Below are 17,642 nucleotides of genomic sequence, written 5' to 3' on the forward strand. Positions count from 1 at the left end.
CTCCCCATCTAACCTGACAGAGCTTGACAGGTTCTGCAGAGAAGACCAACACCATCACTGGTATCATCAGGCTGTACAGCTAATTCTGTTTGCTCTGATTCGGTACATTTATTAGCTAGCCATTAGCCTTAGTGGCTACAATTAGTGGCTAACAAGATTTAGGCCCGACTTGCTAAGAAAATACAAACTAGCTGTTTGCAGATGTAAGAAACACAAACTAATAGCGTAATTATATAACGCTAGTGAGTTTAAATTAAGAAGCATAGTGAAAACTGCATCGTTGTCATCAACATTGTTGCAATCGCTGCATTGACCATGACGACTTAATGCAAGTGTCTTGTGATCGAGGAACAACAAATATGTTCCTTGAATGATGGGGCGGCGCTAGGACTGTGTGGAAAGCGGCATGGAGAGAGATGACTCAAGTAGCGAAGTAAACTACAAAAATTGACATTACATATGGCGTATCACATTTAACAAACCAAACATTCAAATACCGTTATAGAAAGTAAAGTAAAAACCCAAACCGGTCCGTGCATCAATGCCGGTATATCGTAAAATACAGTATACCGCCCAGCCCTAGGTGGAGATGTCTTCATATGACATAAAAAACGAGTGTACAAAACATTAGAAACATGACCAGGTGAATGTAGGTGAAAGCTATGATCCCTTATTGATGTCAATTGTTAAATCCACTTCAATCAGTGTAGCTGAAGGGGAGGAGACAGGTTAAAGAAGGATTTTTAAGCCTTGAGGCAATTGAGACATGGTTTGGGTGTGTGTGCCATTCAGAGGGTGAATGGGCAAGACAAAAGATTTAAGTGCCTTTGAACGGGGTATGGTAGTAGGTGCCAGTCACACCAATTTGAGTGTGGGCTTTTCATACTCAACAGTTTCCCAGCCAACTTGACACGACTGTGGGAAGCATTGGAGTCAACATGGGCCAGCCTCCCTGTGGAACACTTTCGACACCTTGTAGAATCCATGCCCCGACGGATTGAGGCTGTTGGAAGGCAAAAGGGGGTGACTCACAATATTAGGGAGGTGTTCCTAATGTTATGTACACTCAGTGTATACTCTGACTGGTCAAACTGACAGCGAATGGCAGTGACAGACTCACATGATCACATACACACAGGCTGGTGGCTATGAAGTCTCTAGAACTGTGGACAGACTGTCCTAACATTATGTCCTAGGGACGATAGACATTATTACTTTACACTGCAACCGTGACATGTTCATCCTCATTCTCATCTTCTATTCACTGCAACCTGCATGAGTATTGCACTACCACGGTCACAATTTGGCACAGGCCTCCCAGCCCACATCATGGACAAGGTAAGATTACACAAGAAACGTAAACAAGGAAATCAGTATGCCAAACAGGGAAGTGAGCTCAGACGATTATCTGCATTAGTCAATCCCAGTGCACGCACACAGGTGCCAGGAGGTGGCTGTATTTTTCCTCATTCTCCCCTTTAAAAGGGAATCCATGGAATGCTATAATTAGTGGTTGCCATGGCACTGTGAAGCACAGATGAACAAAAGCTATTGGCAGGAATTTTTCACCACAGGGTAACTTCTGGGGAGGCAGTAAATCCACTTTAAAGTTAGCTGGACATGTTAATATGACAACCAGATGTTGTACGGCACAGGCTTTGAACAATCATCATATTGTAGACACAAGTTGAGTCCTATTAACACTACCAACCTGGAGAGGAGCTCTTTGCTATTTTTTTTTTTGCATTCAAGTAGACAGGGGTTTAACCTTTTAAAATACGAGAGCCTGATACTAACAATGCCAAATGAAAAACACATTCCCCCTACCTTAAGTTAGCATTGTTTGCCAAGGAAAAATCTGTAACTTCATTTATTCTATGCCGTCTGTTAGTTTCCATGTACGGGCCTCGAACAGCGGAATTCGGGACAGAGATATGGCCCAGAACGAAGGAGTGTTATTGTAAATGGTTGAACTGGATTCATAAAGCATCTTTAGTCGTGGAGCCATCAAAAAAAGCACTGCTGCCTATTTATTTGCGCGATCTGTTTTGGATCTATTTGAAACTTTCCGAACCCTGACCACATTTCAGACGAATAAGAAGATGTCTAAAACAGAGGTAGCCCTATACTTTGGATTTACGACAGACATCCGAATCCTCAGATTCTATTTCAGCATGTTTTTTGCATGAAGCAAACTTTTAAATATTTTTTCACTTAAAAAAAAAAAGTATAAGCCTAGAATATGAATTGAAGTTGGCATTAAAAATATCAGCTTTGTGTCTCAATTCTCTTTTTTCCAATCTGTCAATGGGAGTAGTAATGTGAAAAAATGCAGACTAATGTCCTTGGAAAAAACACCCTCTAAAGGAGAAGAGAGGAGGTGCTGGGGTGGGGAGGAGAAATCTGTTGACTGATGATCACAGGCTCTAAATCCAGCAGGATGACAACCCACAGAGTCAGGTTTCCTCCCCTCCTCTGATCCCAGTCCCCTTCAAACAAACTCCCACAATTCTTCCACAAACTTACAACAGCTACCCTTCCTAAATGTTATTCTATTTACCCGAAAGGGGAATGTTTATGGATCACAAGGTTAATTAATAAAGTTACTTGGGAGCAGCAGCCAGGTCAGGCCGCGGTGGCCATGTTGACGTGTGGTGGAGTGAAGGGAGGAGAGAGAGGGGTCAGGGGTTACAGAGCTGAGGAGGGAAAACTGCTAACAGACACAGCATATATTCTGTAATAAGGGGGTGCATGAAGTGCTCAAGTCAGCCCAATTACTGTCAACTCTCAATTATTTGCTCCTGTGATTAAAACTCACTGGAACACTGCACACAATTAGAGTCTTGTTCAAGTTATGGAATTGTAAGAGTTGCTTGAGGGTGAAATACAAATATCAGCACGATATCATAGGCATAACATAGAGCAGTGAAATGCTGAGTTTTAAAAAGTATTGACCATCAGGGAGTAGCCACCAAAGTCAGGGCTCATCAACTTCCATTGTACACCTTAAATAGATTTATGAGCTACAGTATTCATTCTTACAAGCTCGTAAAACTGTATTTACAAGCTATCTACACAGCACAGGTCTCTGATAGTTATTTTGGGGAGAGAACAAGGCCTCTGGATGCAAGCGTGTATGAGAAAATGTGAGTCTGAATAAGAGGTTATTGCTGTATAATAAGTCTATGCACAGTTTGTTTGTGTGTTTGTAGAAGGGAAACGGAACAGCCACATCAGCCAGTGCATCGGGTCTGGAGGTCACAGCTGCCATCTCCACATTCTTGGGATTGAAATATGGGAGTGTACAAATTCCAGACATACAGGCCAGATTTCAACACTGTAGCCAATAGTTACAAGCTGTCCAAGAGATGTCTTTATCATCCTGTGGCCTCGCTCCCTTTATAGCAACCAGCTTAACCCCCATGAATCCAGGGGCTTCAGAACCAACCCCAAAGAATGTATGGGTATTGCACATGCTTTCACCAACACTGCACTGAGCTAACCAACAGACATTGTCAACTAGGCCGAGCAGGGCGAATTACCCATACCGATAAGTCATTATGGCAATAAGTATGTCCATGTCATGAATTATTAATGTAGTGGCTTATGGTGTTCATAAGTTATTTGCTAAATAGACTAGATCCGCGATGAGCAGTTTAAGCAATAATTCCTACAATATACCACCAATACCAACACCTTTAATTTCATAAATTTCGTTACAGCCTCATGATGATGGACTTCATGTCAGTCTTGACACAGATCCAACAGGAGGCAGTACTAGATGAGTGTGTTGTATGTTGGCCTATTCCTGTAGCAGAACAACAGGTCAAAGTCTCTATTGCTGAACACATTCGGTACAAGCGGCTGCACAAGACCTCCAGCAGTGGAACCAATGGCTTTCAGCTGCCAGCCCAACCAGCCCCAACCCATCACATTCAACATCCGCATTCATACCTTGAGGACCGGGCTTCTGCAAGACGGGAGACTGTGTTACCATTTGCTTCTTGCATGACCGAGATTCCTCTACTGCACAAAGTCAAGAAGTGGAACCAACGGCAAGCAGCTGTGCTGACCCATCAAGTCCTCTCCCAGTGCCTTTATGAAGATGTCCAACAACTTATTAAGGCCTGGAAGCTGCTTGATAAGGAGATCTGGGAGTTTCTCATGACTGACATGAGCTGCCCACCCCTAGTTGACACACTGTTGCTGCTTTAGCCAACTCTGTTGCAGTTGTCATGCTGGCTAGAGCAGTTAAACAGAATGGTAACCAGGCTAGAGTTCCCTGCCTGTAATGGTGGCCATTTTGAGAGTAAAACCTCCCCCTCGTTTTTTTATATATTTTTTTATATAACCTTTATTTAACTAAGCAAATTCTTATTTACTCATCATTTGGCCCAATTTCAAGATATGCCCTCCATTAAGACTTGATACCTGATCTGGTGCATACATGTCTAGACAGAAAGGTAAACTCATGTAAAAAGCCCAAGCACCACATAATCCTCTTGGTTTACCTACAATATCCAGTTTCAAGCACAGCAGTGCCTCTAGCTCCTGCCTGGGTCTCTTTGATCCAGCACGCCCGTTTGTTGTCCTGGGACTGATCTCACAGAGATATCAGGGTATCTTTTGTGTAAAGAGATACATGTTCATCCCTCCCACCTCCTCTTTATACTATTCTATCCATGTTCTCTGCTCTCTCCGGGCCATCTAAGGCCACAATGTCTGAAGGATCTCCAGCTCTAACCGCAACTCTTGACAAAGAGGGTTTGGCGAGACGGCGCTGTGACATCTTGGAAGTGTCTGGTGACACAGCCGTCTGGTGAGTTGCAGACCAGGGCCAGCGGCTGTTGGGGCTGAGCGTCAGTTAAGGCCAGTAATGAAGTCTGACCTGTCCTCCCTGAGCTGAGAGAGTGAGTGTGAGGATGGGGGTGGTGGCCGAGCTGGAAAATTCCAACCATTAGCTATGTTCACCAAGTGCGCAGAGGCTGAAGAAACTAAGAGAAAAAAACTAAGTGATTCATAAGAACCTTCACATCTACAGTCTATCAGAATGACGTTAGTACACCAAGCTGCATGCATTGTTATGTTAAATGTTTGAATATTAATTGAATCCAGGAAGAATAATACAGTGTATTCTCAAGACTGTTTTTGAAAAACTATGAGAACAAATATAGGGGAGTCACTATTGGAACCATAGATGAAGGTCCATTATAAACTAAATATACAATGCAATTCTGCACATACATGATTGAGGGATTGTGCCTTCAACTTAAATACCATTTGGACAGGCTGTTAAAAGGGCATTATACAGGATCATATTACATGCTAGTAACTATTTATAAAGCATTACAAAAGTTCAAATCTTCCATTAGGCCTAATCCCCCAGGGAGCCGAGTCAGCCGTGGGAGGACCAGTAACGAAGCCTCACTAACTGCTCTCTCTACCAGAAGAAGAAAGAAAAAAGAGCAACCAAATTTGAAGTTATGACAGAGTGCTGTTCAGATGCAGCTTTGATCCTGGTTTATAGGATAGTATGGCTTGGGTGGGTACCTTATGGTCTTTGCTTTGCCCCATGCTCAGGGGCCATACAGTATAGAGCATGGACTGAATGAATGAACAGTCTGGAGCAGGGGCACTGGGAGCTCACCCCTCCTGTTATTTTTTGTACGTGCAGGTACGGGAGTCAGCTGCCCCCTCACCCATGGATGAGAGCATTAAGTTGGGTTTATTTAGGTGAAAACGTCTAAAACCAACAAACGCGGCTTACAAGCTTCTAAGATTGTCACCAGATTGTCACCTTCACCAGCAAATGAACTGCCGAAGTAAGAGGCAGGGTCCCATTTCTCAAGGTTTACAACAGGCAGAAGTGTCTCAGTGTTAAGGCAGGTGATAAATTGTACCGGGGAGAAAGCTTTTGGCCCCAATTCGGTTGATCCTGGGTAAAGGTACAGTGGGGCAAAAAGTATTTAGTCAGCCACCAATTGTGCAAGTTCTCCCACTTAAATAGATGAGAGAGGCCTGTAATTTTCATCATAGGTACACTTCAACTATGACAGACAAAATGAGAAGAAAAAAAATCCAGAAAATCACATTGTAGGATTTTTTATTTATTTATTTGCAAATTATGGTGGAAAATAAGTTTCTCAATACTTTGTTATATACCCTTTGTTGGCAATGACAGAGGTCAAACGTTTTCTGTAAGTCTTCACAAGGTTTTCACACACTGTTGCTGGTATTTTGGCCCATTCCTCCATGCAGATCTCCTCTAGAGCAGTGATGTTTTGGGGCTGTTGCTGGGAAACACGGACTTTCAACTCCCTCCAAAGATTTTCTATGGGGTTGAGATCTGGAGACTGGCTAGCCCACTCCAGGACCTTGAAATACTTCTTACGAAGCCACTCCTTCGTTGCCCGGGCAGTGTGTTTGGGATCATTGTCATGCTGAAAGACCCAGCCACGTTTCATCTTCAATGCCCTTGCTGATGGAAGGAGGTTTTCACTCAAAATCTCATGATGCATGGTCCCATTCATTCTTTCCTTTACACGGATCAGTCGTCCTGGTCCCTTTGCAGAAAAACAGCCCCAAAGCATGATGTTTCCACCCCCATGCCTCACAGTAGGTATGGTGTTCTTTGGATGCAACTCAGCATTCTTTGTCCTCCAAACACGACGAGTTGAGTTTTTACCAAAAAGTTATATTTTGGTTTCATCTGACCATATGACATTCTCCCAATCTTCTTCTGGATCATCCAAATGCTCTCTAGCAAACTTCAGACGGGCCTGGACATGTACTGGCTTAAGCAGGGGGACACATCTGGCACTGCAGGATTTGAGTCCCTGGCGGCGTAGTGTGCTACTGATGGTAGGCTTTGTTACTTTGGTCCCAGCTCTCTGCAGGTCATTCACTAGGTCCCCCTGTGTGGTTCTGGGATTTTTGCTCACCGTTCTTGTGATAATTTTGACCCCACAGGGTGAGATCTTGCGTGGAGCCCCAGATCGAGGGAGATTATCAGTGGTCTTGTATGTCTTCCATTTCCTAATAATTGCTCCCACAGTTGATTTCTTCAAACCAAGCTGCTTACCTATTGCAGATTCAGTCTTCCCAGCCTGGTGCAGGTCTACAATTTTGTTTCTGATGTCCTTTCACAGCTCTTTGGTCTTGGCCAAAGTGGAGTTTGGAGTGTGACTGTTTGAGGTTGTGGACAGGTGTCTTTTAAACTGATAACAAGTTCAAACAGGTGCCATTAATACAGGTAACGAGTGGAGGACAGAGGAGCCTCTTAAAGAAGAAGTTACAGGTCTGTGAGAGCCAGAAATCTTACTTGTTTCTAGGTGACCAAATACTTATTTTCCACCATAATTTGCAAATAAATTAATTAAAAATCCTACAATGTGATTTTCTGGATTTTCTTTCTCATTTTGTCTGTCATAGTTGATGTGTACCTATGATGAAAATTACAGGCCTCTCTCACCTTTTTAAGTAGGAGACCTTGCACAATTGGTGGCTGACTAAATACTTTTTTGCCCCACTGTATGCATGAGGTAAAAACACTATGTACAACATAGCAACCCTGAGGGCAGAAACAGGGTAGTGTTGACCTATCTGTGGGCTTAACTCACTCCACATAGATGCAGACCTGTTCTAAGAAGCCAATGGAAGGCTCTGGAAGCAAACTGGGTGGTTCCCTCCCTCCTTCCCTCATCTTTCTGGGGAAGGCAGTGCTCATCTCTCCTTTCCCCTGATCTCCCCAGAGACACCAGGGTGCTTCTTCATAAGTCAAGGCTGAGGCTGGGCGTGATGGATGTCTCTGTACAGTGGTTAATGGGCCAAATGGATAAAACGGTAGCGTGAAGAGCCCTGCCGCTACTTCACAGGGGTTCACATCGAGGTCCAGGACTCCAGGCTCCCTCAGACCGCAGCAGGCATAGCAAACAGTTGTTATTCTTTATAATGTGCAAAGCCTTGTCAAACTGACACCCTGAAATCCATAGCACAAAGATCAATTTCAGGCCGCCTGGCTGGTCAGGACTTGCAGCTGTCAGACAGCTTGGCATATTAATTAATGTCTCCAAAAATGATCTCTCACTGGGTGAAAGTTATCTGAGGCATGATATTTTTTAAAGAGGGTCTTTGCATTCATATCAAGGCTTTTCTGCATGTTTCCATATATGGCCCCTAGTCATAATCACATATTCAACTGATAGAAATGTTTTAATTCATCCAATATGATGAAACATTCCAGCTGGATGAGGTGTCATGTTTTATATGTTATTCTGCACACCATGGAAACAAAAAAAATGGTACTTGGTACAAAATCAAACACGCGTGAGATAATAAAAATATGCCGTCTATCTGAGAAAGTATGAAACCAATCCAAACTTGTGGCCGCTACAATAACATGAATGTACTGTAGCAGGAAGCAACGCACGGGCAAAACCCCTCCCCGGGTGAGTGGAGTGTGAAGGAAGAGGTTACAAACATGACATGACCCTGAATAGTTCAGTGTCAGCGGGCTCTTTGGGGGTTGTTCAGCCTTGGAAGGTCAAGCCAGTCTCGGCAGCACAGGTTGACACAGCTCTCTCACTCTCTCTGGGAGACCAGCAGGAGCTGAAAGGTGCCTTGAGAGTGTTCTATCAAGACAATTACAGGCTTGGAAGAAACCAACGCCTGAAAACCTTTTGAGATGAGGCTAACTGCAGGCAAACGCCTGACTGACTGACTTCAAGTTCACAGACTCAGACTCATCCTCTGCTCTGACTGTTTCCCCCTGATCCTCAAATCATAAAAAAACAAAGTCACCATGAAGGATAATCTTACCATTCAGACACTGCCAATCTTAATGCATTTCCCAGACCCAGACAGAGAGATCCTTCATCTACTCAACAGATCTGCTGAGCTGGCCTTCTCCTTAATAGTGGATTTTGGTCATGACATTCAAGGATAAGTCCATTTACTTCTCAGAGTAAAACACATACACACAGAAGGAGAGACTATAATCTTACAATGGGTGGATTAATACTTTCCATGTATTCTCAAGAGGAGTTATATACTGTAGTTCCTAAATGTATAGTTCTTGGACAAACACACAAAGGCCTGAATTGCCTGAGGAAGAAACTCCAGTGCAACCTTATCGGGAGGGGGAGGAGGAAGGGGCCTCTATAAAGCAGGGCGTAACAGCCAAGTGCTGTAATCATACATGTAATCCCCTGCCTAATCTCACGGATCACAGCCTTTGAGATCAAATTGATATTTGACACGATCTTGTCTGACTGCGTACCCTCAAATTACAGAGGCATTAAAAAGCCTCTCCCTCCATGCGAGGAGGGATTCTGTGGCGCACTGTGCTCCAACACGAGGGTAAAAGGAGAGGCCCAAAGCCCTGAACGTCTGGGGCCAGTCAGGGACTCGGAGACTGTGTGCCAGACAGCCAGGCTTATCCTTCCCTCTTATCTTTCCATCTCCAATCTCTCTGGAGACACAATCCTACTGTACAGGGGATTGGAACTGAGAGCAACTCAAAGTCGAGCCTGTAATTCAAACCTGTCATCACAGAACAAGAGGGACCTATTTACTAAATACAGCGGCTGAGGAACATCAGCTCTTTATTCAGACACAGAATATATCATTTTTTTAAGAAAGCCACAGATGCCAGCGAATGCATCCATATGGCTGTAATGATATCCTTTGCCACACCTTGCCCCCCCAACTGCCTAATGTGCGTGGATGGAGCTTGATGTGCGCACACCGGCACCTGATACGAGTATATACCTAATCTCTCACAGCCACAGAAGACATTTCTCTAATGAAGTTACAGGGATCTAACTCAATTCGGTAGGAAATTTCCATGCGAAAAGATGTAAGCAAAAATATAGTTTTACACAAATGAACCTCTCCATAACTACTTGCTACCCTAAAGAGGAGCTGACATGAGTAACTGCAATATTTACTTTTATTTTGTATGCTGTGGAGTTTGAGATAAGTAACAAAATACACAAAGTAAGTAAATGATTAAGGAAAGCATTAAATGGCTCCAGTGTAAAATATATTTCAGTCTGTGGTTTGCAGGAAGGTGGGGAAAACGACTTGCTAAATGCGTCTCGCTTAAAAAAATGTTTGACAAAAACGTGGCAGAGTTCTCCCCCAAAGAATGTAAGAGCGGTGCTGCACCACCTTGTGGACTGGCCACTACGTACAATTAAAGCTGCAATATGTCACTTTTTGGGGGGACCAAACCAAATTCTCATTTGCTACGAGACTCGAAATTGAGCTCAGGTGCATCCTGTTTCCATTGATCATCCTTGAGATGTTTTTACAACTTGATTAGAGTCCACCTGTGGAAAATTGTATTGATTGGACATGATTTGGAAAGGCACACACCTGTCTATATAAGGTCCCATACCACAGTTGACAGTTCATGTCAGAGCAAAAACCAAGCCATGAGGACAAAGGAATTGTCCATAGAGCTCCGAGACAAAATTGTGTCAAGGCTCAGATCTGGGGAAGGGTACCAAAACATTTCTGCAGCATTGTCTGTCCCCAAGAACACAGTGGCCTTTATAATTCTTAAATGGAAGACTCTTCCTAGAGCTAGCTGCACAGCCAAACTGAGCAATCGGGGAAGAAGAGCCTGGTCAGGGAGGTAACCAAGAACCGGATGGTCACTCTGACAGAGCTTCAGAGTTCCTCTGTGGAGATGGGAGAATCTTCCAGAAGGACAACCATCTCTGCAGCACTCCACCAATCAGGCACATGACAGCCAATTTGGAGTTTGCCAAAAAGCACCTAAAGGCTCTCAGACCATAAGGGACAAGATTCTCTGGTCTGATGAAACCAAGAATGAACTCTTTGCCCTGAATGCCAAGTGTCACGTCTGGAGGAAACCTGGCACCATCGCTACGGTGAAGCATGGTGGTGGCAGCATCATGCGGTGGGGATGTTTTCAGCGGCAGGGACTGGGAGACTAGTCAGGCTCCAAAGTGCTCAGGACAGACTGAGGCGACGCTCCCCATCCAACCTGACAGAGCTTGAGAGGATCTGAAGAGAAGAATGGGAGAAACTCACCAAATATAGGTCTAGCAAGCTTGTAGTTTTACACCCAAGAAGACTCGAGGCTGTAATCACTGCCAGAGGTGCTTCAACAAAGTACTGATGAAAGGGTCTGAAACTTATGTAAATGTGATATTTCAGTTTTGTATTTTTTTATCTATTTGCTAAAAATTCTAAAATCGTGTTTTCGCTTTGTCATTATGGTGTATTGTGTGTAGAGTGATGAGGGGGGAAACAATTTAATGCATTTTAGATTTAGGCTGTAATGTAACAAAATCTGATAGAAGTCAAGGGGTCTGAATACTTTTCGAATGCACGCCAAACACCAGTTTCAACATCAAAAGTGAAGAGGCGACTCCGGGATGCTGGCCTTCTAGGCAGAGTTGCAAAGAAAAATACATTTCTCAGACTGGCCAATACAAAGAAAAGATTAAGATGGGCAAAAGAACACAAGACACTGGACAGAGGAACTCAACATCCCGGAGTCGCCTCTTAACTGTTGACGTTGAGACTTGTGATGGTGGGTACTATTTAATGAAGCTGCCAGTTGAGGACTTGTGAGGCGTCTGTTTCTCAGACTAGACACTCTAATGTACTTGTCCTCTTACTCAGTTGTGCACCGGGGCCTCCCACTCCTCTTTCTATTCTGGTTAGAGCAACTTTGAGCTGTTTTGTGAAGGGAGTAGTACACAGCGTTGTACAAGATCTTCGATTTTTTTTGGCATTTTCTCGCATGGAATAGCCTTCATTTATCAGAACAAGTATAGACTGACGAGTTTCAGAAGAAAGGTCTTTGTTTCTGGCCATTTTGAGCCTGTAATCAAACCCACAAATACTCATGCTCCAGATACTCAACTAGTCTAAAGGCCAGTTTTATTACTTCTTTAATCAGAACAAAAGTTTTCAGCTGTGCTAACATAATTGCAAAAGGGTTTTCTAATGATCAACTAGCCTTTTAAAATGATACATTTGGATTAGCTAACACAACATGCCATTGGAACACAGGAGTGATGGTTGCTGATAATGGGCCTCTGTACACCTAAAAAAAATCTGCCGTTTCTAGCTACAATAGTCATTTACAACATTAATGTCTGCACTGCATTTCTGATTAATTTGATGTTATTTTAATGGACAAAAAATGTGCTTCTCTTTCAAAAACAAGGACATTTCTAAGTGACCCCAAACTTTTGAACAGTAGTGTATACGTATATTTTAAAACTTTATTTGTTATAATTTAAGGCCAGACACCACACCCTAATGGCTATTTTTGTGTTCTAGATTGCAGGAAATGGCAGTTACGCAAAATGATTTGAGTTATGACATCAGGGAGAAGCCACACGGAGGAAACCTCTGTCCCCGGCCAGACATACTTGTAGAGATTATCTCGTCTGGCTGAGCTGTGTGTTGGTACTGTCTGCATTGTGTTTGCCTGGGAAAGAGGACAGCCAGACCATGAAACCATCAGCACCTGTCCTAGAAGAGCCTCAATGCTGATGAGCGAGGGGAGGCTTGGGAGAGGCCAGGGGGACAGTCCCTGTGGATTGACGGGACAGACTGGGGCCTGATGAGGGACAGCGGCCCTGCAGCCCCTGGGGCTCTCAAAGCTCTCTTTTATTGGGGTTGGGGGTGGCTCTGGGGCTGGTATTGTGCTACCTGGGTGCCTGGCTGGCTGACCCCTCCTCCTCCCTGCATCTGCTGGGTTGGCACCCCTGGGACCACAGGTTATCTCCCTAGGAAATCACCTTGACCTCCACACAGCAGAACAATCAGGAATGAGTCAACAGGCAGGCAGAGGGATTATAGAGCTGAATTTAGATATGTGTTAGGAGAAAAGGGCAGTTCTAACTATGATTTCTCAATACAGGGTCCAATTCTGTAGCATGCAAGCAGTTACATGACTGACATGGTGTAATGCAAAAGTACTATTTAACCATGTCAAATGTTGAAAATGTTTCAGATATCACACTATCAGAACTTAAAACCTACCTTACATAAACAGACTCAAAAAACATTCCTCTGAGGCATAACTGGGTGAAAAGGCAAGGCTACAGTTACATGCATGTACATATTCTTAAACAACCATGTACATAATGGTACTACATAGCACCCCTAACATTATCCCTAAATACTGTGATATGTTAGTAAGCATTCAGTCAGCAGCCATTTGGCAAGGAAACGCAATGAAAGGGCTTCTGTTGGAGAGGCAGGGTAATAGAGATATGCCTAAGGCCACCCCGTTGCAGAGTGAAGCACGAACCGGCGTACACACAGAAACACACAGTCATCACACACGTACCTGAGGCCAGCCACAGTGGGCTGGTTCTGGAGGTGCTCCTGCCAGCAGTGGTGTAAACAAAGGGATGGAGGAGAGGCCTGCAGGCAGCAGGAGCCCGGGTGAAGGGGCAGGGCAGGGGCATGGGTCTGGAAGATGTGGCACTCCTGCTGGTTGCCGTGGCAGCACAGGGGGGGATGGAATGGGCAGCGGTGGCAGCACTGGGGAGGTGGAGACAGCGGAGGAGTAGAGGGGAAGGAGGTTGTGGAGGGCAGGAGCTTGGACAACCTTTGAGAGTCTGTGAGGTGTGATGAGGTGGAGGAAGAGGAAGGGGCCCTTAGGGAACCGTTCTGCTTGATGATGCTTCCATTCTGACTCACTCTGGATCTCTGCTGCAGCTCCTTGTGCGGTGGTGTTGGCCTTGGTTGGTGCCTCTGCCTCCGCTGTGTTCTGGGTGTGGATACAACGCTGACGTCCCTTCTTTCCGTGCTGCTGTGGCTCGCACTGGCCTCTGTAACGCTGGGTGACAGGCTGCCATTGCTGAGGAGCAGGAGGTCACCATTGGCGTCACTCAGGGCCATCGTCCTCCTCCTGCTGGCCTGCCGCAGGGTTTGCCACTCCTCTGCAGAACATAAACGGAAAAGGGGAGGTAAAGCAGACAGGCCAATAGTTAGCTCTTAACTGTAGCTAGTCATGTTGACATTCAGATGAACATTGACTCTATTCACACAGAGCTGGTGAGCTGAGCTGAAGGGGGCAACGAGAGGAAAGGAGGCCTGGAGCCAGGGAGTAGCGTGGGCGAAGGGGAGAGAATGAGACAGTAAACAGTGCAAGGGTTCACACTCAAAACTCAGATCAAAACAGAATGCAATGACCAGTCAGGAAAACAGATAATTAACTTGTTCTTTCTAGGCCAGGAGACTGGGAACAGATACAAGCAACACAAAGTTAATTAGTGATCAATCCTCATTGATTTTCTGAATTAAAGCTAAATGTGAAATATTAGTCAGTCACTTTACCATATTTCTCTACCTTCCTCACTGCCATTTTTGTCTAAATAGTGTGATTTATAATGTATGAATACGATACGATAGGGTATGAATTGGCAGCCTCTGTTCAGGGAGTATGAGATAGGCTATTTCTACATTATGAAAAGTATAAAATATTTCCAACAGAATAAGATTAAACAGAGGTCTTCAAGTGTTCATGTTGCTAGCATTTCAGCCCCTATGACTCTTATTAAATAATACTTTCAGGCTATGTGTAATATAAAATGACTTCAGTTGGGACATTTTGGAGTAAGATAAAATAAAAAATAAAAAATATGTTTTTGCCATGATATGGCTTGACACACTTAAAAAAAGTAGTGAATTGCCTTTCACAGGTAATGCATGGTTGTGGTTGGTTGTTAAGTTGGAAGGTTGCAAAACACCAACCCCCGCTGAAACAGATTTGACGTGAACCCAGATAAATAAATCTCTCTCAGTCTAATGTGACTGGGAGTCCTGAGAGAACCTCATCTCCCTACAATAACTAATGGCTGAGGTGGGGAGAAAAAAACTACTTCTCACTAGTTCCCACACAGTACGGTCTACTTCATCCACATCACGCCTAGGACCGAGAGATAGATATGGAACTGCACTAGATGGAAATGTACTGCTGTGCAGAAAATCCCCCTGTACATCACAACACATTATTACTACCATATCATAACGCATAAATATTGCCTTAAAAAACAAATCTACTGAATGTGGCTTCTATTCTTCTTTATTTTCCTATTTGATAAACTATGCAACTTTTTTAAGGGCTACTTTCTTTCCCGAACCTTGTAGAGATTTTGCATTTAAAAACATTCACATCTGTCAAGACAAACTTTACACATGACACAGCTTCTTGCAAATTACGTTCCCTCAAACTCACTACGGCCCCATTCCTCCAAGTTCGGCTTGGCTCCATGTGATCGCATATGAACACAGTACACACACACAATCGTAGGCTACATCAAATATATTGACGCCAAACTAACCGACACCCATTAAGATATATAATATAGCCTTCTAGGAAAACCTTTTCTCCATGCAGGGAAACAGCCATGATGCAGTGAATGTGAATGACTGTGTTCTGCGATGCCTCAACATGAATAAGGTAGGGGGTAACATGAGACTGACAGCCCAGTCAGGTCAGAGCTGTGGGAATGGGGGGGGGGGAAGGAGAACTTCAATATCGCTCTTCTGAAGGGCTCCGAATAGCAGGCAGTGCAGGGGAAATGAAGGTTACATTTCTAGTTTACCAAAAATCACAAGTTACCAACAATGATAGAAAAGCTGAAAGGTGGCAATGAAATGATTAAGTATGAAAAAGAGACTTAAGAGAGTAGTCTGGATCTTTGTGATATGAACTGTGATATGAAAAACATGACTATGCTTGGCTAAAAAAATCAGTTGCATCCCTCTACCTGTACACATCTTCCTTCAACATTGCTCCACGGCCACAGGAATTTAGATGGCTGTGTGGGCTCCAATACTGAGCGCTGAAATCCAGGTGAGACATCTAGGCCAGTCTGTAGTCTGACACAAACAGGGGTCTGTGGCCCTCAGGAAACAACGGACAGATTACAGTGTGGAACGACTGTCCTAAAAAAGAACACTGAGGACATGTCCTTAACAATTATTTAATTAATAAACTATTTATATATCTATTTTTTGTGTGTATCTGCAAACACTGGTATGTTACACATTTTGGTTTTAAGAATTGACGGTCACACTATGCTTACGACCGACACAATGAGGTTTGTGGAAACTGCAAAGATTTAGAATAACGGATGCATTTTTCTGCATTCATGTTGAGTCTGTGATTAATTTGGGGTGAATCTGTGCAACTACGAGGTACGCAGCAGGAGGCAAAGTACCTCATTCCTTTATTTAAAGCTAATAGGACAATCATTAATAAGAGGACTCAGTCAAGACAGTTAATAACTTCCGCCTAATAACAGAATTTATCCTGGAAACTGCGAGTACATGCCCGAGAGGACTATGAGGACTTTGACATTCATATTCTAATAGTGTCTGAGAAGCTTATGACAAGCCTGAAACTTTGGCCCAGTTCCACAGCTGGGTTTTACATACCTATATGGCATTGTCGCTCAAGGCTACTGCATTGTATCAAGTTAAATAGGTAAATAAGCTGGTTTGGTGTCATACCGTCATCATGCCTTGACCAATCAATGTGAAGCTGAAATGAAGACAAGCCACATATTTTTTTTCTTCTATTTTATACATTAGCCATAATGTATTACAATGCATTGCTCCAGAGAGAGCATTATGATTAAATAAGAAAATAAACTATAATGTTGCTTCACTATGAGATATGAAACCATATTAAATAATTTGAGTAAAATGTAGTTTTGTTTCAACTTTAAAGGTAGGCTGAGTGACCACTAACGTTCTAACTAAGCTGCTGTCACACTGAAGAAGTTTCTCTGTTTTGTCGAAGTATGTCCATATTAGCCTACCAAATATAATGTTGATCAACTAAAGTTATGTAGATTACATGATGAGGCTAAAAACATTCCGATAGGAATCTACACCAGCGTTCAGCAAAAGACCGGTGCATCCCATTCAGCGAAACATCACTTTTCATTATTTCAGTACCTTGTAACAGTGGAGAAGGAATCCGCTATCTACATCGTATCCTAAACTCCCACTTTAGTAGCCAAAACAGTTGGAACAACAGACACAAATATACATTTATAAACCATTAAGATTATGGGTTTTAAAACAGTATTTTTCAGAGGATCAATGCACAGCAGACATTTAATGGATTTTTGATACGGTACCTTATCGAAGTGTTCAAGCTCTGGGTGCTTGCGTTTCGTTCGTGCTCGCCTAAATTGAATGTATTAACCGAAAACGGATTACGTTTACAGTATCCACCACTAGTTTAACAAAACACTCAGAAAGAGAGGAACACGTCGCGGCGAAAGAAGGTCGTTTCTCACTGAGAAGCGGTATGCTGGAATGACACATACATGCACCCAGTCTCGGTAAACGCAGGCGGTGGTCTGGGTGTGGGACTGCGCACTAGCCCACTGATAGGATGTTCATGATGATGCTTGTCGACTTTTAACCCAATCAAGGCCTCTGCAGCACACAGCAGCTGGAGGAACGGAGGTCCATCATCATCCTCCTCATCATCATCAGTAGTAGTATTACCCTCACGAGCAAGTTATGCCGCGTTCAAAACAACTGGGGACTCGGAAAAATATGAGGTCAAATCATGACGTCAATGATCTTCAGGTCGGAAAGTCGGAGCTCTAGAACCGTTA

At 43.6% G+C, this 17,642-nt stretch overlaps 1 protein-coding gene across 3 annotated transcripts in view; it reads right to left on the reverse strand.

The window, feature by feature from the left end:
- disp1 (dispatched homolog 1 (Drosophila)) overlaps positions 1–17,642 on the reverse strand; it is a 71,332-nt gene that overhangs the window by 12,552 nt on the left and 41,138 nt on the right. The window contains exons 1-3 of one of the 3 annotated variants that reach the window (XM_024378093.2): positions 17,154–17,449; positions 15,774–15,902; positions 13,343–13,940 (exon numbers count right to left, since the gene is read on the reverse strand). In XM_024378093.2, coding sequence (XP_024233861.1) covers positions 13,343–13,940; positions 15,774–15,783 — 608 coding nt within the window. In that variant the 5' untranslated portion in view covers positions 15,784–15,902; positions 17,154–17,449. Of the gene's footprint in view, positions 1–13,342; positions 13,941–15,773; positions 15,903–17,153; positions 17,450–17,642 lie in introns of those variants that run through there. The other 2 variants (XM_024378094.2, XM_024378095.2) reach the window with 2 other exon arrangements.

Source organism: Oncorhynchus tshawytscha, linkage group LG18, assembly GCF_018296145.1.
Source record: "Oncorhynchus tshawytscha isolate Ot180627B linkage group LG18, Otsh_v2.0, whole genome shotgun sequence".
In the NCBI taxonomy this organism is placed as follows: Eukaryota; Metazoa; Chordata; class Actinopteri; order Salmoniformes; family Salmonidae; genus Oncorhynchus; species Oncorhynchus tshawytscha.